The following is a 26619-nucleotide window of genomic DNA, read 5'->3' as shown; positions in this document are numbered from 1 at the left end:
CACAACCCCATCTACTATTCATGCACCGAGTCCATATCGATACACATATCGATACTCAATCACACCAATAGTATGCAGCTTCAACGGTTCCATAACAGAAATTGCAGTCATTCTCATATCACAGCATATTATTAAAATAATGCTTTTATCCCTGTTGTTTGAAATTTTATTCAAGAACACAATGCTTTTCGAATGTTTTTTTGTAAATTGAGAACCACTGCTGTATATCTGTCACAGAAGCCTTTGATGTGTTATGACAAGGCAAGACGATGATACCAAACCGTTTATGGTGGTAGATGGTTCTACTTCTTCTTCTTGTCCTGATTTTTCTTGTGTTGACTCAACGCTTGCTTGTAGACAGGCCCGAAAATCTGTGTAAGGTGAATAAACAAACAACGCACAAATAAATTAACAACTTCAAAACATGTAGATAAGATTTGATGGTCTGCATGGTGAAAAGAGCAATACGAGTTAGGCCAAAAAAAATAAATATTCGGTCTCTAGTCAGACCAAAGTTCCGGAATTGACGCGGGGACGCAGCTTTTTTTTTTCTTTTCTTTTCTTTTTTTCTTCAAGCTTGGATTGTACAGACAAGGTGGGTACTATTTTGCTTTTTTTGGTGCTCTCATGTACACTGGTGTCCTCCATAATTTGCCTTGGTGCTCTCGATCATTTGCCTTGGTGCAATTTCCCATTCCTTGGTGCTCTTTGGTAAAAAAAATTGAGGTGCGGCAATAGAGGGCGCTATTGGAGCTACCGCGGAACATTAAAAAAAAAAAAAAAGATTGACGCGCATGATTAAAATCGACGCGCGCGCTGACCAGATACCGACTTAATTTTTGTTTTGGCCTTAGGTCACAGTTGCACCATGTAACAAATCTTGTGCGAGTTTGAGAGCTTCTAAGAAGAATCGGGGGAAGCTCAATGTTTTGGAGAGTATGCTCTGCCTGTCGTCAGGAGACTTAGGGATTCAAACAGTGAAGGGCGGTTACATGTACATGTATGTAGAAGAACTGGAAGCTGTGAAGTGTCTTTCAACCATAGAGCTATATTAAATTACTAGTGTGCTAACTCATATACAAAATGATGCCTGCTGGGCGCATCCATGTTTGGAGAACTAGAAATTTTGTACGTATTTTGTACGTCTATTTGCATATCTGCGTTTGTATTCCGTACCTGTGCGTTATCGAAGCCAATACGCCCAAAACCGAAACGCACGATCAGCAAATGAGCGTGTCATTTTGCTCTACGCAAACAGCGCAACGTGTGACTGTGCGCCTCCCCTCCGCTGAAGATGCATTTCACCGTGACGTTTTCTGAACCGTCATGATGCGCTCAAGTTGTTTGCGTATCTTCTACTTGCGCATTGCATTTAGAGTACACTTTTAAAATTCAATCCATCTATTTTTATTGTGTTCTACAAACACGCACTTTATTCTAAATGTCTGCGCCCAGAGCGGCTTCAAAGCGTCTCCACATGCAAAATGAAGAGTTAGCGCTCTAGTAATTTAATATAGCTCTATCGTGCTTTCAACATATGTATATTACGTATATTTCATGTCGATTAAAAAAATGAAAACAATTTTTTGTCCAGGCTTTTTGAAAAAATGAAGGAGCCCCCCCACCCCCCGACTCAAAAAAAGTCCCAGACGTGGAATTTTATATCCAAACCTAATTGGATTCTTAAAAAAAAGAACTGTATAATTGCAAATAACATGAACCAGTGGACAGTAAAATGTGGCTCGCAACTTAAATTTTGTGCTTTCTGGTGTAAAACTCAACCATTTTATTAAAACTGTTCTTTTTGAAGGGGGATGGAATCATATGACTTTGATTATCTGCAAAAAACAATTTCACAATCTTATCTTGTCCTATCCATCATAAAGCTTTTATACCATCAACAACTTTTGCAGACATGTTCAAAAAAATTTTAAAAATTAAAAAATTCTGGCGAAATTCAAAAAAACATTGCACAGAGTGGTTTTTTATTTTATTTTAGGGGGGGGGGGGGGGGGACACTTCCACAATAGATGAATTAATTAAAAAGCGATTTTACTTTACATCGCTCTTCGCTATTCAGTCAAAGAAATTGTAATTAAATTCCAAAAACAGTGATTGCAAAATAAATTGTGAGTAGACAAATATAGAAATCCCGCATCAATTCCTTGCTACTTGTTTGTTGAATAGAAAAACAACCCTGATGTAGAGGTTGACCAAGTGTGAAGAAAAATGTACGTGTTTCACAAAAATCAGCAGGGTAGTCAAAAGCAACACACATTGCATGGGATTTTGGCCGGTAACTGTAACTGTTTTTGGCTAAGCAAATGTAAGGTGTTCCGTCATAATGCGGCAGAACTCGGCAGAGGTCGAAATGAGGGTTTGCGGTATTAGGAAAGAGAATAACATTCTAATTCAATAGTGTTTGCTGCACTTCAATGGGGCATTCGTTTGACAAGTTATGGCTGTTTAGAGTTCGGATTTATCAACATGCCAAAAAAGTAAGATACTGAGAAAAAGACCATTAAAGTTTCGGGTTTCGCAGCCGTGCCAATTGCTTTTCCTTAAGACAAATTTATACCACAATTATTTATATTATTTCTTGAAAAAATGTGTAGTAGACCTATCAATGATAACAAATATCAGCTAATCTGAAAATAAAAAAATTAATACATTGTTTTTCTTCACTATGGCCTGTGCCCAGTTTGTCTCATTTTGCCAGAACGCCTTACAACTTACTCACAGAAATATTAAAATGAAATTCCACGACTTTTCCAGGACAAAATTAGGACTTTCTTGACCGACTCCTGTGCTGTTTTGGTATCTTAGGCGGCCATTTACAGTTGCCTGTCATCAAACTGAAAATAAAGGTCTACCCAGTGTAAACTGATCCTCCCACTTTTTAACGTCACCTGTCACCGCCCCCTGTCACCATCTTCCTAGCATTTCACAGTGCTACAAGCGTGACACCACTACAACTATTTAAACTAGTATCATGTATGAACTTAATGCAACTAGAACTAAGAAAGCCAAATAGCCAAAAATAACGCATCATCCTGTAGGCCTATGGGTTGTGCAGGATTCCATGACTTTTCCTAGACTTTTTAAGCTCTGGCAGGAGCTTCTGCATGTCACTTCATGGCTGGTTGGTCAGTCAGTTGGTAGGTCTGTCCCCCGAAAATTGACCAAAAACATGCCCCTTAAGTTTCCCGTAAAATATACCACTCGACCAATTGACAAAATGCAATGCTGGCGTCAGTTAATGCACTCTTTGCAAAAGTTTTCGGAACACGCCCTTGGTCTTGATCGACGCGCATGTGCGTATATTTTGCAAATAAAGTGAGACATTCCGGAACTGGGCCAGATGTTATTGTGCACTTGTTTTCTAGGAATATCAAATTTCTATTATGACTCCTTGCAAAGTAACAACATTCTATGACTTTTCCATGATTTTCCATTATATAGCTTTAAATTCCAGGATTTTTAAGGATTTTTCTATGATTGTGGGAACCCTGATATTGGCTTATGATATTTCTTTACTGAACAACTGATTTTGGTGGACTGGCCTACCTGCACCCAGATGAACTCTGCCCCACTGTCGATATACGCCCCGGCCTCGCTGTACTTGCCACTGTAACGGATGTACCCCCACACCGTCACGCAGACCAAGGCCAGACCCAGAATTGTGTTGGCCATGTTGGCCATGGAATAGAGTCCGACAAGCCCAAACAATCCCGAGAGGATGTACATGATCAGCATGGTGACCAGCAGCGTGATGGGGGTCCGGGCCACGTTGAAGAGGTTCTTGCTGTCGTTGTGCTTGAGGTACTGCTGGTAGGTCTCGTCCATGTCAGCCTGGAGCCGGTCGCAGTAGGGCTGGCTGAACTCCTCCCCGCCCATCTTGCGCGTCTCGTTGAAGAGGGCCAGGGCCGACGTCTTGATGCGCTCGTGGTGCCGTTCCAACTCCTCGGGACTCAGGTAGGGCTTCTCTCCCCCACACACCTGTCACAATGGCACAATCAAGAGAGAAAGTTTGATCCGAGACCATCAGTCAACTACTGTAGGGTGGTGGATTTAATGATTCGTGGCATACAAGTATGTTTCAGCTGCAAGTTATTAACCCTTACACTTTCAGATCCTTCGAAGTTATCCAGGAGGGTTGGGGGAATTTTTGCAGAAGTAAGGGACGTAGAGCACAACGACTTGTACTTGTCAGAGGGTTTAATGCTCTTTGAAAGTTTAAGTACAAAGAGCTTGTACATTGTAGCTTTGTAGTAAATTGAGAAACAGGGAATAGGGAGTATTGTCACTACGCATTGCGGCTGATACAATTTCAGAAGCTTTCAGGCCTTGCTAAACATGCTTAGTTGCTGAGCCAACATTTTTCTGCTAACGGATCCTCCCTCTACTTCACAGAGACCGTACAAATAAGTAAAACAAAAGGCATGCTAAGCACAGTGGAAACGTATGCTGAAATTAGTAATACAACAATATAAGTATCCATGAACACGCAACTGTTAGCAAATCCATGATGTAGTTAGTGCAACTTTTCTGTTCAGTTTAAGTGTGTGGAAACCGGACCCAGTTATCAAGTCTACCTGGCACTCACCTCCTCTATGTCTTTGACATACTTGTCCTTAGCGCTAGCCACAGCCGCCAAGTTATTGGCTTCAGCAGTTGCCTGGAATAACGGGATAGAAAGAAACAACGCTGTACTTCAGCACTCGGCGGTATTGCAGTAACACTGGATCAAAGGGTCGAGTGTCTGGGTTACATGCACTCCAGTTTACCATGAGGAAAAGGGAATGTTGTCACCAATTGGCTCCTTTGACAAGGCACACGTGTAAACTAAAGTTGGGATTATTGCTTCACAGGAATATTAGCTCTTGGCTTTAAACACATTGCTTCATGTATAAGAAACCATCATTTGTCCTTTAAGAGGTGCATCTAGGATCATTTGCTCTTTGCTCAAAATATTAAGTACTAAGTAGGATGCAGAACGACTACGGAAACCTGTTGAAGATTTGAATAGCTCAATCCCAAATAATGAAAATGTAAACACAATTTCTTGGGTTTTGTAACCAGATTCTGATGCCAATGTAAAACCACCTTCAATTGTTGTTTTCTTCTGTTTCAGGCTGAATAATTCCACAGAGTATTTGATACCAGTTCAATCTTCACTTTGAGCAAGTTTTTTCTTTAAAATGGAAGGAACTTTTCAAATGATCCTAACGGGTCACAGGTGCACAGATAAGTCGGGTGCAACACCAATCCCCAGAGTAGTGTCTGGGTACACTCATCATATATAATGCACTACAGAGAAAAAGCCGTAGCCGTACAGGCCCATTTTGGATGCGGCTAAAGATCATGTACTCACCTGTAGCATTGTCTTGGGTTCAGGTAACTCATTCCCTTGATAAATCTTTATATACGCCTTTAAAAATGATAAAAACATGATGGATAGATTTAGATTCAGAAATATTAATAACAGGAAAGAGAAAGGGGGAACATGTGTAAGACCCAAAGAAAAAAGTCTCCGGTTTCTGGTATGGTATGGAGCTTGTCCCAAAAGCGGTGCAGCGACTCGGCTTTTTTTTTTTTATACTTTTTTTTTCCTTCAAATGTTGGCTGATGACTGCAAATGGTGCCCGACTAAATTTTTGTATTGGAGCCCAGAGAGGCAACATAAAGCTTATACTCGATCGTAACCCCATCTAAAAACACGTTAAAATTGTGCAGCAGCAGGATTCCAGTCAAACCAGTGACTTTGGCGGTTTTGAGACATCATCTCACATTGAAAAAAAAAAACCTTTTTAATTTTGCCGATGCGCATGGCTACGGCAAGGCGCGTGCATACCAGAAACCGGAGACTTTTTTCTGGCCTAAGGGATGGGAGCTCGAAAATCACAAACATACTCTCCCATAAATACATTTTCATAACTACAGCGGCCTAATATTTCATCCTTGGCAAGGACTTCTTTAGAGGCAAATGAAGAAGTCTTTTCCTCTAAACAAGTCCTTGCTAACGATGAAATATTAGGCCGCTCTAATTTTGTGATTTGTATATTCCAGGTTAATCCAGTCAGTGAGCAGTTTGCAGCAGTTTTATTATTTTTCATAAATACATGACAGATTTTAGAATGAACCTAGTTTCATCACTTGACTTTCTCTTTCGTAGTTATCATTCGAATGGTAAATCTCAGAGTTTGTGATTTTTCTCTTATCCCAAGCACTTGTGCAGCACTGAGTATACAGTGCTTATAGAATTACTTTGGTGAATGGAAAACCTCCAGGATACAATAATGTATTTCCTTGATGCATAATCATAGCAAATGTCACTTGTACACACCTTGAAGTATTCTAGAAGTGCTCGGCAGGTTACTTTGGTACCGTTGATCTCCTTCATGAGAAGGTTCTCTCTAGATAGTAGCAGAGGAGCTAGATTGCACAGTTGTTCCTTAAATTCACCATCGATATCTGAGAGAGAAAGGGAAGGATCATGAAGAAACACACTGATGATAAATAACCCCTTTTGTTTTGCTTTTTGTGTGATGAAGCTGTGGGCTGGAACAGGCAAGGACTGTCATCACGAGGCTGAGGAGAATACACTTTAAAAAATGTTTTGTACTTTTGAAAAAAAATCCAAAAGTATTACAATTTTGCATCAGTCACTGAATAGTGGAGAATTGGGTTTTTTTTTTAAATGCAGTTATCATCAGTAGAAATATTTGATCCAATTTGCTTATAGTCTGGGCCCCACATCCTAAGTACTCATACACGTATACATGAATGGAATGCGATATTTTTTCCAAATCAAATCTTTCCAAGACTTTGTACAGTGTTTTTCTATTTTCAATGGCACACATTGGAAATGAAAAAAGAGGAAATCAGCTGATCCGAGGAAAAGTTGCATGCCTGTGTAGATACACAGATTTTGGTCCAAACAAACTGCCAATGTATGGCGATAAGATCAATCTTTTGACTTACCAGACAACCGTCCGTCAAACTTTGGATTCCTAGCGACAGCCATGCCCGGGTGTGGCATCAGGAAGCAACCAATCTTTTCAAAGCAGGCGTGGATGTGTCGACGGACCTGCAGTAGTTCTTGATGTTTGCTACCGCATTGCTTGAAAATTTGGAAGAACAATAAATAATTCAGCAAAAATGGTGTAATGTTTTGATGGAGTGAGGGAGGCGTATGTATCAGTACTTGTCGTTGCCCTTTACTGAGGTAATTTTACACACTACATGCACAAGTACCCCCCTCAATGGTCACAAAGAGAGAGTTGGGAGGGAAGACTGACTTCACAATGGGCGAGACACTTGTACATTGGCGCTTTACGCCTTCTGCACGTGCAAAGACACTATAGTTTTGTGCACATTTAATTAAGACATTTTTAGTTGGTATTTCACGCCACACATGTATGTGCGCGAACCAATGGTTTTGAATGCGCACATATGGTGTGTTCCTCTCAAGCAGCTCTCGAAAGCGACCAAAAAGCACCATCTACTCTTAATGCACGGAGTCAATAAATACAGTTTACTCAGTGCTTTCCAAGATCGTGTGAGAAAAATAAACAGCACATTTCGGACTAAAAATTAATATCATCTCTTCAAAACAAAATTCCTTGAAGCATGTCACCTTCAAGCAAGTCAGTGGAAAGAAGTTTGCAATTTTAAGGTGGAGGTCATGGGTTTAGGTTCTAACTGAGTAAATTTTAATTGACAGCATGCCAAGTGCTTTTAAGTTACTTCAAACAAAACACTGTAAAAGCAGGTTCATACTTGAAATGAAAGCAAATTTGTGACATGACAAGTATTGTGCTGTGAATTCACAAGAGTTGAACACATTTCAACTCTGGTGAATTCAACAGCGAGTGTTTCCCGACGTCAAATTTACATCGTATTCGCATTAAGTATGAACCTGCCAAAGGGCCTAAAAACAGTTTTACCTTACAGTATATAATCCACAATTCTAATTCACAAACATGAAAAAACAAAATTAATATAGTCTTGATATGGATCAAAATTAGAAAGCTGTTGAAAACAAAATGTATTTAGTATCTATTTACCTTGATTCTCTTTTCTAAAACTCGGTTTCCGCCTTCCTCGCCATAATTATACTCGTATGGATAGCTCCAATCACGCACCAGAAACATTAATGACTAGGAAAGAAAAAGGGCAGTAAAAGTAAAATTTGTGTGAGGAAAATGTGAATTTACAATGTAACCTTTTAGTACCTGTACGTCATTGTATTACAATGTGCTTATTCAGTGATACATCCATAAAACAAATGAGTGATCGTGCGGTTTCGGGCACTACAGTAACAGGCAGGGCAGTTTGGGGCAGTATACGTCTTGAACATTGCCTCAATACAATACAATGCCTCGATACAGAGTCAAACATTTCTCGGCAATTTTTTTAAATTAAAGTGGACAAATATCACAGAGCTGTATTGAGTGCTTTCTCCTCACTTTATCGTGTAGATTACTCTCATGAGCATCTGGGCCCAGATAACTGATTTCAAGTGCATGTCCCTGGAACATTTTGAAATTAGATGACTCAAATTTGATTATGTGCTCTGAAAGCAAAGCAAGAATACAACACGGCCAACATTGGCTCTCTATGAACTGAAATAATTAGTAGAATGCATACGCACGAGTGTTTTTAGCGCTAGCCCAGAGCAAATTAAAACACTAATTTACTGATTGAGTATTGCAACTTTGGACGTTCCCTTTTCAATAGTGCACCTTTATAGAATGTAAATGCAGATAGGCAAATACCCATACAAAACTGTACAAATTTGGAGCTCTCCATAGGTTTGTGTACAAAAATGAATTTGCGCACCAGGCTACATTTACAGCCAATACAATTTCAGAACGTATGAAGACACTGCTTTACTTTTTATACAAAGAAAGGCAATACTAATGCAGTCATTTGTCTTGGGTCATTAGTCTGGTACCTACCTGGAATGGCTTGTCACTGCTATTCTCCATGGCCAGGCGACCATACTCAGTGAAGAGTTGTAGATGCTGCAGGTCATCCTCCTGTATATTCTGAGTTAAGTTGTACACCTATCCATGACAGCATACAGAGATATGTTTAAAAAAATATGTTAATTGGGTTATTTATTGTCCAATTAACGACTCCTCTTCACCTTAGGAAATCTTGTTGGGGAAACCTTTTCACTTGTGCAAGCTCATGGGCTCCGTGAAAAAGTACCTCCCCACTGGAAGGGACATTTCAATGCATTCCTGATGATGCCTAATGTTCAAGCAAAGATGGTATGGCTTTGTGCAGATTCAGACGAATATTAGTTGTGCATGCTTGGTGAGTTAAACAAAACGCAACCCAAAAGGCAGGACCCATTTTTGAACGAAGTTTTGCCTGTAGCACTATTAAAATCTAGGATATGAAAGCCCCGTCGTTAAGCTTTCTTTTAGTACAAGATCATTCAAATCACTCATGTACTTTTCAAGTCTCGGAACATAGTTTTAAAGTTCTGCCCACGGATCACAAAAAAGTAAGTGTTCTTTCAGCAAAACGAAAACAATTCTCACAGGGATTGCATGTGAATTGTTTTCGTTTTGCTGAAAGAACACTTACCCTTTTTTTATGATCCGTGGATAGAACTATAAAACGGTGTCTGTGTTCAACATTCCGTTACTTGAAAAGTACATGAGTGATTTGAATGATTCTTGTACTATAAGAAAGCTCACGAATTGGGCTTTCATATCCTAGATTTTGAAAGTGCTACAGGCAAAACTCCATTCAAAAGTTGGTCCTGCCATTTGGGTTGCTTTTTTTTTACTCACCCTGTATACTCGAAAGTGGTAAAAAGTGCCCTCTCTTATTTAAATTTGTACACAGAGCCCATATTACCACTACTTATCTCAGCAGAACTGATTACAAAACAAAGGTCCCAGATATTGTTGACCTACAGTCATAAGACCTTGAGAAAAAGTCCACCTGCAACCTTTCTGGAATCGTTTTTCCAGATGACTACTAATCTCTTGTAGGTCATTGGATTAGTGGGAGAGTTAAACACACACACACCATACCTGGACAGAGCTTGTCATGGTACTCAGTGCAAAGACTGTGGCACAGTCCTTGACAGTGGACTCACTGTCAAACGCTCCTTGGGTGTCCATTAATAACACAGCAACCTGAAGAATCAATAACCGTGAAATGTAAACAATCTAGAATAATTGGGTTGTGGGTTTGAATTAAGCAGAATTATGGTTAACCACAGTTTTGTACATGTAGCTTCCTTTTTGACGCATGACAATTGGTAATGGTTGGACCACTCTGGTCTAGCATCCGGAACCAGCCTTCTTGGGTTGAGGACTTTCAAAACATTTCTTTTTTGCCAAGTGAAAATTTTTAACATTTTAAAATTTCGTGAAGACATAATGTGCTCCACGAAACGAAATTAGGGACCATCAACGGAGCTCGCAGCAGGGTGCGGTGAGTTTTAAAACATTGGTTTCATTTCCTGTAAGGGTGGGGGAGTTCATTTTCCATTTGGGTACAGTGGAACACCACTATAACGAACATCACGGAATCCACAGAAAAAGTTCGTAATAGCGATCATTCAGTACAGCAATTTTAAGCCGCTGGTGCGCCGGTACTCAATAAATAGTTGCGGTTTTCACACATGAGCGGTGCCCTCTCTCGATCATTGTTAGTGAAGTGGCATTAAAAGCCGAACGTGGAGTCACAAAGCTTATCCACTCATCTGTTCAATTCCATACGCAGAACTTCACCCTGTACGCCTTGGTAGTTACTGAAAGACGGCTTTGAACACATGCTGACTATTGAATGTGTAATTACACAGTTTTTCAGCTTACTACCTACCGCTACATATACAGAAACCGGTGGCTTTCCCCTTCTATTCCTTAGGGAATTAATAGCCACTTGTCACTATTCCGTTTACATTTTTTAACAACTATGTTCGGTACGTTTTGTACACAAAGATCGGGAGCCAAGGATAATGTTCAGTATAGCCGAATGTTCGGTATAGCAGCATTCCACTGTATGCTATAGACCTTTATCTTGTTGCCACCATTTCAGTCATGTTCCCTGTATCCAATAACAGTACTGAATGGTAATGTTTTTGTGCAAAAAGGAACCAGACTATTTTTCCTTCAAGCCTCGTTTTGGTTACGATGGTTTGAATGGGAAAAATCAAGATGGCCGCAACATGATAATGGTCCTAATGTCCTAATGCCCCACACTCATAAGTATGCACATGCAGATACCATTCAGAATGGTACATTCAACCTCGTTCCCATGGGTACGAGATCTGGCTGCGCCATGTTGTTTCCCATCATGCCTTGCACAATCTCAACCCCTGGACATGCTGGAATTGTGTAATTTAAATGTGTCAAAATATGGCACATTATAATTAGGCTGCAGTTTATTTGTTTTACGTGCCGACGCCATCTTTAAAATGTTTTAAAGTTGTGATTTTAAAGAATCAATCCTTTCAAACATAAGGTTTGGACGTTGCGTTATTTAGCAAAGATTTGTATTAAATGTACGTAGCAAAGATTTGTATTAAATGTAATGTACCTTTCATCCCTTTACAACCGAAGATACAGGTTTTTTTAGCGAAAAACGAGGCTGCCATAATCCATATCGTACAGGCACTGCGAGTTTTGAATAACAAAAATTTTTCGTATGTGACGTGACATGCAAAGCATGCAAGCGCATTATGGGCGCGCCCGGCATGCAATCTTCGAAATGCGCGCGCAGTACGCTCTGCATAGCCATTCAGCATCGTTTACATGTACATGTACATCACGGCCAGGGGTTAGTGAAGGAACGCACACGCGCCCATGGAGTCGAGGCTGTACACATTGCATTTGATTAAATTGCATTTGATTAAACTGGTCTGGTACCTCTTCTCCATCCGGGCCTGGGCACAGGAATACTTTACTCCATATCCATATACCGGTGGTCTCTCTCTCTGATCCACCCCGCCAGGAGAACCCGACTAAGGGTTGGTCCTCCTGACCCATCCAGTCAGGAACGCCCTGCATGGTAAACAAGATTACACACAATGGGGAATGCATCAATACCATGGGAATACTTGAATGGATAATCTGTTTGTCTTTCTGCTGTGTCATACTCATACACAATATAATTATGGGTTTTTTTTAAGTCAACTTTCTGCAAATGTACTGTGTGCAACTAATCATCAGTGTTTCATTAGTGACTTTGAAAAGCTCATAAATAAAAATAACCATTCACAGAAAAACAAAGTGTATACCCCGGTACATCCCCACTAGCTACATCAACAAATGCCAATGAGTGTCCTTTTATAAAGTAAGATTTATGCCACCAATGCATGCCAGCCTTTCTGCCTGCATATAACACTAATGTGTATACAAATGAAATCAGAACTAGTCTTGTGTCATTGACCTTTTATTCGGGGTCAATCAAATTTAATATTTTATATTCCCACATTATGTCATGTAGGCATGGCGTTCCGCATGCAAGCATACTTAAAAACTCGGCGAATCAGACTACCGGTACATGTGTACATTTTGTGCATGTACATGTCGGGTCATAGCATAGATCATCAAATACGATTTTAGAATCTTTGAGAGAGTTATCCTCAAAATACATTGTACGTACCGGTACATGCACAGGGCTGCCAACTTTGAGTAAGAGCTGAGAGTGAGAATTTGGCGATGGAGCTTGGGTAGAAGTAATCATGTTTGCGGGCGCAAAAGCACGTAACCCTAACGGCGTGGGTTCGGGATTCTAGACGCTCTGTGGTGTGATGAGGCAATTTCTGACCACTTTAATTATTTTTTTTGAGCAAAAGATCATCATTTAAACATCATTTTCAAGTTTTATTAATTGTTTTTTTAGCATGAGAAATCCCCAAAGCACGTGAGAGCGTGAGAAATGTGTGAGTCTCATGCTAAATGCGTGAGAGTTGGTAGCCCTGCATGCATGACGAGGTTTAATCTACAGCACACACTGCAACTTCATGAACTTCCAAAGCTGAAACAAAACGCTTTCATACATGTACATGTACAAGTCATGTCTTCATTCTACATACACATGTGGAAATAATGCATTAAGGGCACGGAGTTGATTTCCCCTTCGGCAGAGATTCCTTGAGAATTCCAGGCCATGGGGACACTCATCAAAGCTAATGCTGATGTTGAGGATTTACTCTTGCTCCGAGTCTTACAAACTTGTACACTGTGCATGACATGTACATGTACATGTACATTCATAACATTTATTCTCCCAACAGGAAAGAGCAACGGTAATGAAAGCACACAAGATTTACCAAATGTAATTCATCTCTTTCCTTGAGTTATCTAGAAATGGGATATGTGTGTGTGAGTTAATAGTTATGATAGGAAGACAGTCTGTGTATCATGTGGAAGAACATACACACATGTTTTGTAGTCGTGGGGACTATGTATGTCACACGAGTTGTCCCAGGGTACTATCATAGTCTATGGGGACCGAAGACCAGGCATGCAACTTGGAATTAAGAAAAAACGCGGAAATTCCAAACCACACAAGACTCTGTACAGTGTTTTTCAATTTGTAATGGCATTCATGAGAAATAAAAAAACGAGGAAATCAGCGGATCAGAGGAAAAGTTGCATGCCTGGAAGACGCTGTGGGGACAGCAGAAAGTCCCCACAACATGGTTCTAATTTACCTAACAATAAGAAACCTCCCCAAAACGCGGTGACGGCCCACCCATGTATGACTTTGTGTGTTGTTCACTAAAATTGAAAGAGTAAAATTGGACGAATACATGCAGCATGGAGGTTCTACCTCCATGATACATGCTTGTGAGGCCTTGACTTCATCTTTACTTCATGGGATGAGAGTGTTTGTTGCTACCGAATGCAAGCTTTTGTCCACCAAAAGGCTACGTAACTATTCTACCACTGTCAGGCAAGCAAGTAGGAAGTAGCAATAAAATAGGAAATTCAAATCCTTACAAGATTGTTTACACTGTTTTCAATTTTTATTGACACTGAAGTGTACAGCGAAACACGAGGGCATTGGCTGATCTGAGAACAAGTTGCATGCCTGCACTATCCAGAGATGAAACTGGCATATGGCCAAAAAATCGGAAAATAGGCCGAACAAATACGTGTCCAAAATCTGGGCCGCGCTGCAGTTACACACATGTACATGCATGTACAATACACTAAATGCCCAATTTCCGGACACCAACTCCTGCTTTATTTTCAATTCAAACAAAATTTTACGATGAAAAAAAAAAATAGTCAGTGTTTTCATTGCATAAAATGCCTGAATTCCGGTTAGAGTAATGGAGTCATCAATAAAGAAGTTCACCTCTTACTTGAGAAAGTCGAGGGAAAAGTCCGAAAGACAAAGGCACCTTTCATAGTGCTTCAATCATGTCCACGATTCAACCACACAACTCCACTACTCCACTTGCATTCATACATGGGATAAAAAAATCAGGCATTATCGTCTTTCTCTTCCAACAAATGCCAGTGAAATGTTTCGATAATGCTCTCTTCGCTATCCTTGAGATAATCATCATGATTTTTAAAGCATTGCATTTTGTGCAACTAAATCTGAAACCTCCAAAAATCGCACAACATAATGATTTTATCCACTGGCACTGGATCGTTCACAAGGCTACCTGTTCCCGACTGGCCATGTGCTAGCGGACGGTACGGTGCGGTACGTACGCTGGTACCAAATTGCATATTCGCACGCACGTGCGACACAGTGATTTTTCCATGTCGCCTGTCAATGTTTAACCTTTTGTCCAGCCGGAGAAGGCTCCGATCAATGTTATGCCCTGTGTTTCTACCGTTGAAACACTCCAATAATGACTGGTGAAAGAGATTAAAACTACGTTCGCGATGATTTTAACGTGCCATTTCGATTGACTTTTCTTCGAAATTATGGTTGAGATAAAATAACATTTTGTGAAAAAATCGTTAGAAAATCAAATTTTTTGGGACGCACTGTAAAAAAATCGGAAATTTCGTTGGAAAATTCAAAAAGTCGGATTTCCGATTAAAATCGGAAAAGTTTCATCTCTGACTATCTACCCGTGCTAAAACAATGGCACCTCACAACAAAAGATGGCATCTCAGAGACACAAACCTGTTTGGTCAAATATCTCAGCAGAAAGTCCAGCAGGAAAGACTTGCCCTTGCGGAAGGCACCGGCCACGGACAGCACGCATACTTTCTTGTCTCGTATTCTCTGGTCCAGGAGGATTTGGGCCAAGAGGTCTTCGTTCAGCTCAAAGCCGTGCCCGTCTGACGTGTTGACTATCTGCAGCGGCTCACCGAACGTGTCTGGGATTGGAGGCATGGTGAACGCATGTACATGTACCTGAAATCAAAAACAAAACGTGTAACAGAGATCAATTCTGAACTCTAGCAGGAACCATAAACATGATAGACAGCTTTCTGTGTTTAGAAACACTCAAGGGCAGATCCAGAACACAATTTTTTGGGGGGCCAAAAAATTTTTTGTTCCCCCAAAAAAGTGGGTCAAAAAAATTACGGCGTGGGGTTCGAGGCCCGCTTAAGGGCCCCGAAATTTTTTTGGATTCTAGATGCTCTGTGGTGCGATCTGAGGCAATTTCTGACCACTTTAACCAATATTTTTTTGAGGAAAAGATGGTGGTGTACTCACTGCCTGCCTTTATTGCGATGTCACATAAAAAAAAAAATTGGTTTCGTTTTGGGGGGAGGGGACCATGGCCCCCTTTGGCCCCCCCTGGATCCGCCCTTGGAAACACTAATATCAGCGAAGAACATAATATATGAAACATTTAGCTGGCGGTCCGACCAATTTTCATAAACCCATAGGGCATGCGTGTAAAACGACTGTTCCTGAATTGGGTGCACCAGCTGTGGCACTGACAATCAAAAATCTAACAACATCAGGATTTTTTTTATTGTTGTGGGGTCGGGGGTTACAGTTGCATTCCAGAGCTCTTCAGCAAATTTAATTTTTTTCCCCCTCATATTAATACATTTTCAACGTGTAGGCCTATGTTTTATTCCAACATGTCCAACCAAAAAAACCCTTCTTTTTCCTTTTTTTGATGTCTGCAACCCTCTAAAAGTTTTTGTTTTGGGCACATTCAAAAGTGAACAATTTTGGTATTATTAGAAAATTTGCAAAAAAGGAAGATCTATTTTACAGGATGAAACTAGAAAATAGCACAGGGAATGCATCTTTCTAGGATAGTGTACAGTGTCCGTACATGTTTGTATGTGAACTTACAAATGTACCAATTTTCTGAGGTTACATTGTACACAGAAAAAATTCAGAGAGTAAAGCTTTGATCCAAAATGCTACAGACAGAATAATATTGAATAAATTGAGCACTATGATTTGTAAAATTATGGGTTTTTTTCCCCACAAAATTTCAGCATGTACATTGCTGCTTACAGGTGTAGTGAGTTATCCATCGCGCTTGAACATATGTTCCTTTAAAATTTCAAACGTGAAGCAAAAATCGAACTGAAAATTAATTAATCATTGTTCAAGTGCACTTATCGTAAACTCTACAGTACAAGTCTTTGTAAAATTAACAAGTGTGGGGCAGACATGCACATGTACGGTATGTGTTGAACATTTGCTACTGACATACCGTTGTTGACTTATTCTAAGTAATATCAACCAAATAACAACCAATTAATTTAGCCAATATGAGAACTGCCTGCCATTACTGCTGAACTACAGCAATTTAATTACATTGTATGTAGTTTATAATGCACCATCTGGTTTCGTTCATAATGCATTCAATAACAATGACAAAAAAAAGAGTGGAAGAAAAACATACAGAAAACAAACACTAAATTATCAGTAATTTATTGCATGAGCTGGTCCTGAAAAATGTACATGTTCAGTGGTCCACAAATCCTGATGCGGTACCTAATGCAGATAGTGTATTTGTTTTCATGTCTTATTTTTGTTTCTTTGCAAAGCCAAAACATGTCAGACTTATTTATCAATCTTCTTCTCAGTATTTCACCAGCAACTGATAAAAATGTTTATTCCTCAGGGCAGATGCTTGGCTGACAGATGAAAAATGATTTATGCAATACGCTAGCTGAAAGGGGGGGGGGTGTATTAAGCCGGATTCCAGTTGGTTAAATATAAGTAAATATGACCCCTGAAACCTATGCCATAGCTATTCTGTCTATCAATCCGTTACTCCATCGTCCATTATATAATTAGATCCCTGGTGAGTTAGCCTATTCGTCTATCATGTACATATATATCTAATTTGAGATGGAACAAGCTACAGGGCACCAAATGTATGTGTGTGGTACAGCAACACTGTTTGCACCTACATACATGTACATGTACAGAGTCACGGCCAGTTCGTACTTCATATGGAATTTCAAGTAATTGGGACTTCTGAATTGTAGGATAATAGTGAACTCTGAAAATGAAACCAGAACAGTCAATGTTAGGAATATAAATTTGCTGTCACTTTCATGCAAAGTGTGAACATGTCAAGGCTTGGGTAAGAATTGAATTGATCCCAACTTCTGAATCAGAATTGTGGCCTATCAACTGCTAATAGTAATAATGACACGGCACATGACCAACCAGTTTTTAACCTCTGCACGACCTACATGTACATATGTATACCCACAAACCCATATTGCATTTCAGCAGTAATTACACAATGTACATGTAATATATTCTGCATTTCTTTGTACAGATGGAGATGGGGCAATCATAACAAACCAACATCCCTTTTGAATTTTGAAATGTTACCCTGTAACATACGTGAATGTTGCGGTATCTTTGGCAGGTTTTTCACTCTAACTTACAGTGTACATGTACAACAAACTGCAAACCACTGTCCAGAGATCCCAGAACAATTACAAATCAGCTACAGTTACATGTAGCCTTGACACATCCTAATCAGGTCCTGTTGTGAGATATACAAACAGATAACTACATGTACATACATACATTTGTACAACATCCCCCCAAAAAAGAAGTGATTTTGCATGAAATTGAATACTTCCACACACACAATAAACACTTTTTGAGAATGTTACTTAAGCTCTACAAGAAGCAATGTACAATGCATGATGTACCGTGCATTAACATTACCAGAGGTAGGAGACTACTTAATTAAATGATTCAAAACACCATTTCCTGTTGCCACTGGACTTCACTATACACCTAAATGTGAACACAGTACCAGCAGTTTTACAGTCAGCAGTGAATCAAAAATAAGACTGTGCATTAAACACATATACAGGCATATTCACATTTCAATGCCTCCTTCATAAAGTAGTATTAAATTAATATACATACATACATTGTACGTGTTATACTTATGGGCACATCCATGTATAGGCACATCCATGTACCGGTACTAGTGCTTGTTCCAAGTGAGACTTGGTGTTCCAACAACTGTTCATCATGACTTGACAACTGCACCTCTTGCTCTTGGCAGAAAATAACAGCTGCTGAATTCTCAAGTCACATACTTGTACATGTACATGTATGTACATGTATGCTGTACAAAAGTACATTGTATACAGGTATCGTTTGTACGCTGTACATGTACATGCATATGTGCTTGTAAAGCTCAACGATGCCACAGTACTACCAGCCTTGGTCAAGGCGCTAGTTGTTATTCATCCCGGCCGTAGCGCGGTAAACGATATCCTCGCTAGCGCTATGCATGCGGTGCATTAAAAATACAGCGCGAACAGCGACCTCACGCGGCCACCATTTCTATGCAAATCAGTTGGACCCAATCTAGCGCCTTGGTTCAATCGTCGGCAAAAGCTTATGTTTTTCTTTATTTGCGCTGGATTTCTAGCGCACGACCTCGTATGCGAATACAGATACATGTAAGTGTAGGCCGGGCTAATATGTGGAGTGTCCAATCACACCTTGGTAAATCCGGACGTCATCAAATTATTTGCAGCTATTCGCCTTTTGCGGACGTGACAGGAACCACAGTTTTTGTGCATTGGTGCCGTGTGCAGAGACACATAACGTGCACGTGTATGGATTATGTACGGTGCCACGTTTCACTATGCAAGTTTCCACGCAACTATCGACCAATAAGAAAACAACATTTAAGGTCAGCTAAGGCTATTAACATAATGAGCACCACCCCCAAAACCTCACATGGACCAAGGCGCTAGATTGGGTCCAAGTGATTTGCATAAAAATAGTGGCCACGTGAGGTCGCTGTTCGCGCTGTATTTTTAATGCACTGCATGCATAGACATGACTGCATGCATAGCACTAGCCGAAGATATCGTTTACCGCGCTACGGCCGGATGAATAACAACTAGCGCCTTGACCAAGGCTACAGTACTACATGTATCTGCAGATGAAGTTGTGACCATGCACAAATTCCAGGGAATATGCTTTCATTTGCTATACGCTGTAAACCTTATAAAGTTTTGTATCAAATATATATATGCACCGGTACAATGCACATTGTACATGTACCAGAATGTACCAGAATGTACAAATGTATTCACATCGAGACGAAAAACTTCAAAGCATCTCAACCCATGAGTTGCTATTTACGTAGCAAAACACTGCACAAAATAAAAATGGATGTACCGGTACATGTACCTGTTTACATATGGTATGTACAAACTACACAAGTACCACCATGTAGCACGCACCACAACACAAAGAGGTTTCTATTTAATTTGTTTCCCTCTTTCAGTCTTTGTTTATAATGATAATTAAAACACTGCACTTACAAATGTATAGATGATGAAGCACATTGCTTTCAGAACCAAAAACATGTCAGTTTTCAGTGGTTTGTGTTCATTTCTAACACAATGGCATTGGACGGACAAGTATCATCGATCACACTTGCAGTACATAACAAAATTGCGCTCGATCTCAAAAGACTCATACATTTTCAAAATAACTGTACACATATAAATAACATACACATTGTCTTTTTTATTTCTCCAACAAAATTGTAACTATAATAAAGAAAAAGTAATGGCTCCTTTGGTCGCATGCTTTTCTTTCAGCAAATGAGTTAAGAGAATGGACAATGCATCCAAAATCTTGGAAAATCCGCCGTCTTGGGGGAAAGAAAACACCCGCCTCCTTCTTTTTATCAAGAAGTCTGGACAAGAAACTATTTTTTTAAACTCAGACTTATTACATGCTGGGATCACATCAGGGTGCCATTCAAATGAATTGTGAATTAAACATATCCACAAATGAGAGGGGAGCTCTCGGAAAACAATGGTAACATTTCACTTTCCTTCCGATTTGTAAACAGAGATGGTGCCAAAATTTTATGGGCAAGTAAAATTATAATTTGTTGATATCCAAAATGTAAGGGGCAAGTAAGGAAGAGGGCTCCCAATAACTAAATGACAACTAAAACCAACGGCGTAGCCAGGGTTCTCATTCTAGGGGAGGGGAGTGGCTTGTGGGGGGGGGGCTTGAGGTTACAATGGAGGGGTGCCCAAAATTGTATCTGTGCTGAAGGTAACCAGGTTGTTTTTCCAGCACTTGCGTGATCTTTTCGATGTTGGAATTAACAAATGCAACAAATCCTGCAAATTACACGAAAAATAGACATTTGAGAAAGGCGGGACTTCTTTTCCATCACTACATGTATTAAGTGGGCGAGTGTGCTTCTAAGGCCAAATAAAAAAAAAATGTGTTAAGTGTCCCAGTCTGCTTCCTTTTTGGATGCCACCTTCTTCTTTTTTCTTCTTTTTTTAAACCAAAAAATGATAAATTTTAGACAGTGACATCATTTTGGCCTCTTTGTCTGACATTGCATCTTGCCCATATAAAGCTGGCATGTCATTTCCTGAGTCCAAGTGGCGGCCATTTAAAAAAAAAAGGTTGGTGGTCAAAAATTGCCCGGTTGGGTGGCTATTTTGGAGGGGGAAAAAAGGGCCTCCTCCTTTCTTTTCTTCAAAAGGCAGGACACTAGAAATATATTTTTTTTACTTGGCCTAAAGTGTAAATAAACTACAAACAGTCTTTAAATATAAAAATCAAAATTTTACAAAGTTCTTCATTTTCTGGTTCATGTTCCAAGTGTGGCCCTTAGTCATGTTAGTTACGGAAGTAGTCCAGTGAATTGGCCTCATTTATGGGGCTACCGGGTGGGCCTTGTTTGGGAAACCCCGACGCTAATACTCATTGTTAAATTTCCAATGAACAGTAGAAGCTGGGGCTTCCTGAGGTCGGCTTTCAGTGAATCAAAAGATACGCAATACAAACAATGTGACAATGAATGAATGATATTCATTCATTCATTGTCACAATGTTTGTATGGCGTATCGTTTTGCACAAATTATCGGATCGTGTTTGTGTGGTTGAGGACACCTCCTTTTCATGTTATTCTTAAAAAAGTTTTGTCACAAAGTCTGCAACCTTAGGAAACGTTCTCTTAGGGGCCATTCAAATTTTTTGATTTGTTTTTTAAATTTGATTTTTTTTTTGAAATTGTTTTGACCCAACCACCCACCCCGATTTTCGATCTTAAAATTTTGATTTTCTGTTCAATGAAAAATATTGTCCTGGTGTCTTGTCATGGAAAGCATTCTCGTTGTCTTGCTCTCCGCGACAACGCACCAGACGAAAACTGAACCCACTTGCGTGGGTTCAGTTTTCCTGAAATTTCATGTTGAAATTTTGATACGCAAACGTGTGCAAATGAATCTGGAAATTTCACGAAAAATAGACATCTGAAAAAGGCAGCACTTTCTGATTAGCCTATAAAGAGGGTGAGTATGCTTCTAAAGCAAAAATAAACTACAGTACAAACTAAGCCTGAATTCATGTGAAAATCAAAATTTGACAAAGTTCGACATGTGTTTGTACATGGTGGAAGTGTAACCTTTATTTACGGAGGTAGTCCAGTAAATTGGCCACATTTATGGGGCTAATGGAATTCCTGAACCCCCCCGGATCAATAGATAACGACACATAGAGTATGTAGGCGTGAAATAAGCTTCTATAACGAGGTAAAGGTAATCCTTTCTTAGGACCCCGTTCCTATATAGGATGGGAAAGACTCACCAAAACAGTGACGAAATGACACTCAAACTAGACAGTCTGACATTCCTTGACACATCTGAACAATTAGCAATGACATCTTCTTGAATATCAGCAGATTTAATTTTGTGGAAAGAGGGCAGGGCTTTGATTTATGAGGGAAATTGAGGGGTAAAAGACGACGATGACAACCAGAAAACAGACTCAAAAACCAAGTTGGCAAATGTGAAAGCTTGATGCAATGAAAGCTCAATGCTGATTGGCTGATAAAAAATAATCATCTTATTTATTATTTTTAGCAGCCAATCAGCATCAGGCTTTCATTATTGTATGTAGGGCTTTCACTCATGTTGTGAGAACTACAACATGTACTTCTGAAATCAGAAGGCTTCTCGGCTGATGGAGAGAAGCCTTCTGATTTCAGAAGTATACAACATGCACTTCTGACTGCAAAAAAAGGTAGGAAAGTCGCATTTTCTTTGAAAGTGCTTTCAAAATTACAAATAGTAACATGAGTTTATACGGTATAAAATTAGGCAGTGGATATTTTGCCGGAGACGGCAAACGTTTAGTAAACGTTAGTTTGCCGGATATGCACTGAACATGCGCAGTTACTGTTTTTTTGTACTCAAAACATTTTCCGGTGACAAATTTTAGTCTGGCTCCATGCCAATATTATCGTTGTAACCTCGTATTCACAAGATGGGATTCAGACCATTTTATAATTTCGGACTTTATTTCCCTTTTAAAAAAAATCCTCCAGAGCCACAAATCTGAAAAAGAAATGTAATACTCTGCAATCTGCAATAAAATGTTTGAGACATGTTAAAATTATAAAAGAAGAGTATTCTTATTTATTTGGGGATGGGAAAAAAAACATTTAAATATGGCGGCGATCGGGATCAAACCCGAGTCATCCCGCTCACTAGAGCTTTTGCTTAACCACTACACCAAACGTGCTACACAAAATTTGGTGGGAATTTAATACATCTTATAATTCAGCCCTATCTTAAAGAGTACAGCGCCCTCTGTTGATATGGATTGCCGCCGGCAAACCTTTAGTAAGCGTTAGTTTGCCGTCATTACCTCCGGCAAAATATCCATAGTATCATAAAATTATATGAAGAAAAAAGACTGCTTTAGCCTGCAAAAGTCACTTTGGTACTGGACAGTCATCTGCAAAAGTCAGTTTTGAACAGAACTCGTAAAAAATAGAGGTGTCCTAAAGTCAGATGGATTACCGAGGTAAAACGTAACAAAAATCTGGTCACAATTTTGGGTGGTGTTACGTAGAGAATTCTCATCCTGACCTCAGTCGTAATCAGTAATGCAATGAAGACTTCGTCCAACCTGGGCTAGCTACGTATGTCTAGCTCTACTAAGTGGAGCGTTGAACTACGGTACCGTTTGTACGGAGAGTACCGTAGTTCAACGCTCCACTCAGTAGAGCTACGTATATCGTACGTATAGGCCTACATGTACGTGCTGCGCCACGTTCGTGTAACATCTCATTCTCACGATTAAAAAAACAACGTTTCAGTTTCGCATCCAAGTTGTGGTAATCTACCCCAAAATTAAGCTTGTGCAAATAATGCCTTACAATACTAAGTTTTTAGAAAACAGAAGACAAAGAGAGGCTTGGACTTGGAGACAAAGCGATAAAATCTTCTTAGTTCTTACCTGATTTTCAACGCGCAACCTTGTGATCGTGCACCATTTTATTTCAAAACACCTTTCGTCAAAACCATAGAGGGCGCTAGCTATCGATACCGTACCGTGGCCAGACGACTCGATCGACGGCGCATGCGAAGTTAATACTTTCTTACCACAGTTCCGTAGGCGGGATGCTCCATCCAAAGTTCACGAAACAGAACAATGATACCAAGAGCATTGTTGTTATTTAGTCAACCAATTACTTTAAGGTGCATCCCTGCATTTCAATTCCAATAGACACATTTACATTTATTTCATTTTTCGGGATACATTTTGTTACAACAAACAATAACATTAAATACTCAGAAATACACATGAACATATTGTGACAAAAATCAGCTTTTCCTTTAAATAATCTTTCCGTACTAGAGAATATTCTGGTTTCCTTAACATGAATCTCGGACTACAGAATGGAGATGAAACTTGTTGATTTTAGGCCATTTTCAGCCCTCAAATCCAACTTTATTCACCTACTAGACTTACCAAATACTCGTAGTATTTATAGAATAATTCCACAATGATATGAAGAAGCCATTAACTTTGCGTTACACTGTTGTTTCTTCCAGGTACTTATGCAAGTTTTATAACGTTCAAGGCATTTGACGTATGTGCACAGTGTTATTGAATGCACCCATTGTTTGTGTGTTATTGACTTTTGTACACAGGTTAATGATGTACTTAACTAATGCAGGGATTTCATCATCAGGGTTGGTGACTCGTTTTGCATACGCGATACGCGCTACGCGCACTTTTAGCCTATTGGAACGCGCGCGCTCACTGCGCCCCAGATTCAGCCCTGCCAAAAGTGCATAAAAGGCGAGCTGGAACAGCAATCGAGCGCTCTGTTCGCTCCAGAACAAGCCCTGTGGGAAGAACCAAGCGGATGTCAGGATTCGGAAGAAGAAGAAGAAGGAACAAGCAAGAGGGAACAAGCAAGAAGATGAAGAAACAAGAGGAATTGAAGAAGTAGCCTGAGGAAGAAGATAAGAAGAGACGAAGCACGAAGAAGAATAATACCGATGTCCACCCGGAAAAGGAAGCAACGTACAACGGCCAACGACAGCCCATGCATATACGCCATGTACTGTGTGTACATATCCGCGCACAAAACATGCTTAATTAGACTTGCTATCAGTCCAATTGCGCACTGTGTTTAAGCGGCAGCAATTAGAATGTGCGTATGCAAACTAAAGTGACCCAATCTGATGAAGTGTTTAATTATTATTATTTGATGGTGATTGATTAAAACAAACAAGAAGTTTGATTGTGAATTATAGCCACTTGTCTCTGCTGCCTGACTGATTTATGTCAGTTATTGTCTTTTTAAGTAATCTGCCTCAGAATAAAGGTTTAGGGCAAGACTTTAGGCCAGACTTTTAGGCAAGACTTTAGGGTCAGACTTTATAGGGAAAGACTTAAGAGCCAGACTTTAGGCCTATAGGACAGACTCAAATTATATTGCCTCCTCCACCCCAGCCTTCCCTTTTCTATTGCGTTTGCGCGCCAAGTTATAGTCCAACCCCTCCCCTTACCCTTCCCCTATCCATAAAGTCATCGAGGCCTTGAAGAAAGCTACGCTACCAGACGAACTCCACTTGGGTCAGGTTGACGTCCTGAGATTGTGACGGCGCCCTCAACGCTGGTCCCGGTCAAGCACTAGCTCAGCCATACATCACCGATTTCTCCTGGTTATTAATCCCGGCGGGTTTTTAGGGATTCGTTGTACCCCTGGGTATATCGAGCCCCGGATTCCCGTTACAATATTTTCAATGGGGAGCGCTGATGAAATACTACAATCAGGCACACTACATTAACTAAAAGCGTACAAATGCACCCTTATTATTTAGGGGGAGACCGTTCCTATGTACGTCAAATTGTTACATTTTGCTAGTGCATTTTTTTTATGGATTTTTTTTCGGGGGGGGGGGGGGAGCTACACAAAAGCCACCCCCAAGCCCCCCGTAGAACCGCCACTGCAACATACTAATCCTCCAAATCCATTTCTGAAAATTGCTGCAAAAGCAAATGTTGTACATTCCCTTTAAGCTGCACAGACAAATGATGATCCTTGATCAACATGTCATCTTTCACTGTTTCAGTTTTCTTTTCATTTTTGGGTAGGTTGACCATTGTTTTCGAGATATTTTCACCCAAAGAAGACGACCTTCCCCACAAGCGGAAAAGTAGCCATCTTGAAAAACGATCCCTCCGCGACGCATGGCAAAATAGCGCCACTTTCGAACCCAATTAATTGCATCCAAAATGCTCAGAATTGGAAGCCCCATGTCCGGGCCACAGGTTCATCGCCATATCTCTTCAATTTCCCAATTTTATGGCCCTGAGAACTCTTTTATATAGAACAAGCTGGTTTACCCGATCATAGATCGGGTAGGGCGTAGTGTTGGGGATGAAAATGTGGGGAGTTAAATGTAATGTAAATGTGGGGGATATAGTTGGTGAGACATGCAGTTAAAGAATAGCAATTTCTGTGGTGTGATCTGAGGCAATTTCTGATCACTAAAACCAATTTGAGCAAAAGATCATCTGTGAAAGTTTTGAGTTTTGAGTAATTGAATCAGCTACATGTATTCTGAGCAATAGAATCATTATTGTAGGCTACAATATTTTTATTCGGGGAAGAAAAAGTGTGTGTGGGGGGGGGGGGGGGAGACCAAACAATGTCCCCCCTCAAAATGTGTGTGTGTGTGGGGGGGGGGGGGGGGTTCCCTGTCTCCCGTAGATTTACGCATATGATAATTATGTACCATGGCAACTGTCTGTAAATGTTGCCGTTGGTCTGTTAAATTGGCTTTTTGTGAGGCAGTCGCATTTGGAAAACGTAGTGAAAAGGCTACTGTAGTACACAGGCGAAGCTGG

General features: G+C 40.1%; 1 protein-coding gene across 2 annotated transcripts; it reads right to left on the bottom strand.

The window, feature by feature from the left end:
* Nucleotides 1-124: 124 nt before the first annotated feature.
* LOC119741519 (atlastin-2-like) lies at nucleotides 125-23791 on the bottom strand. 2 transcript variants are annotated; one of them, XM_038217302.1, is made up of 12 exons: nucleotides 23710-23791; nucleotides 15133-15366; nucleotides 11901-12035; nucleotides 10059-10163; nucleotides 8964-9071; nucleotides 8070-8162; nucleotides 6985-7123; nucleotides 6347-6474; nucleotides 5375-5431; nucleotides 4607-4678; nucleotides 3568-3999; nucleotides 125-371 (listed from the first exon to the last, which is right to left on the bottom strand). In XM_038217302.1, exons 2-12 carry the CDS (start codon nucleotides 15343-15345, stop codon nucleotides 303-305), a joined length of 1551 nt encoding a protein of 516 aa, XP_038073230.1. In that variant the 5' UTR covers nucleotides 15346-15366; nucleotides 23710-23791; the 3' UTR covers nucleotides 125-302. The 2 variants fall into 2 exon arrangements, with proteins under 2 accessions (XP_038073230.1, XP_038073231.1); XM_038217303.1 differs by having other exon boundaries at nucleotides 15133-15360; nucleotides 23710-23763.
* Nucleotides 23792-26619: the final 2828 nt, after the last annotated feature.

Source organism: Patiria miniata, unplaced genomic scaffold (genome assembly GCF_015706575.1).
Source record: "Patiria miniata isolate m_02_andy unplaced genomic scaffold, ASM1570657v1 HiC_scaffold_5, whole genome shotgun sequence".
In the NCBI taxonomy this organism is placed as follows: domain Eukaryota; kingdom Metazoa; phylum Echinodermata; class Asteroidea; order Valvatida; family Asterinidae; genus Patiria; species Patiria miniata.
This window is presented reverse-complemented; position numbering and strand designations above follow the sequence as displayed.

What these genes read in the sequence shown, in the direction of transcription:
- LOC119741519 (XM_038217302.1), bottom strand. Translation starts at nt 15,345, where the DNA reads ATGCCTCCAATCCCAGACACGTTCGGTGAGCCGCTGCAGATAGTCAAC. An exon ending in GTTTGACGGACGGTTGTCTG is followed by an intron (nt 6,475 to 6,984) that starts GTAAGTCAAAAG and finishes TTTCTCTCTCAG; the next exon opens with ATATCGATGGTGAATTTAAG. An exon ending in AACCCAAGACAATGCTACAG is followed by an intron (nt 4,679 to 5,374) that starts GTGAGTACATGA and finishes CCGTTATTCCAG; the next exon opens with GCAACTGCTGAAGCCAATAA.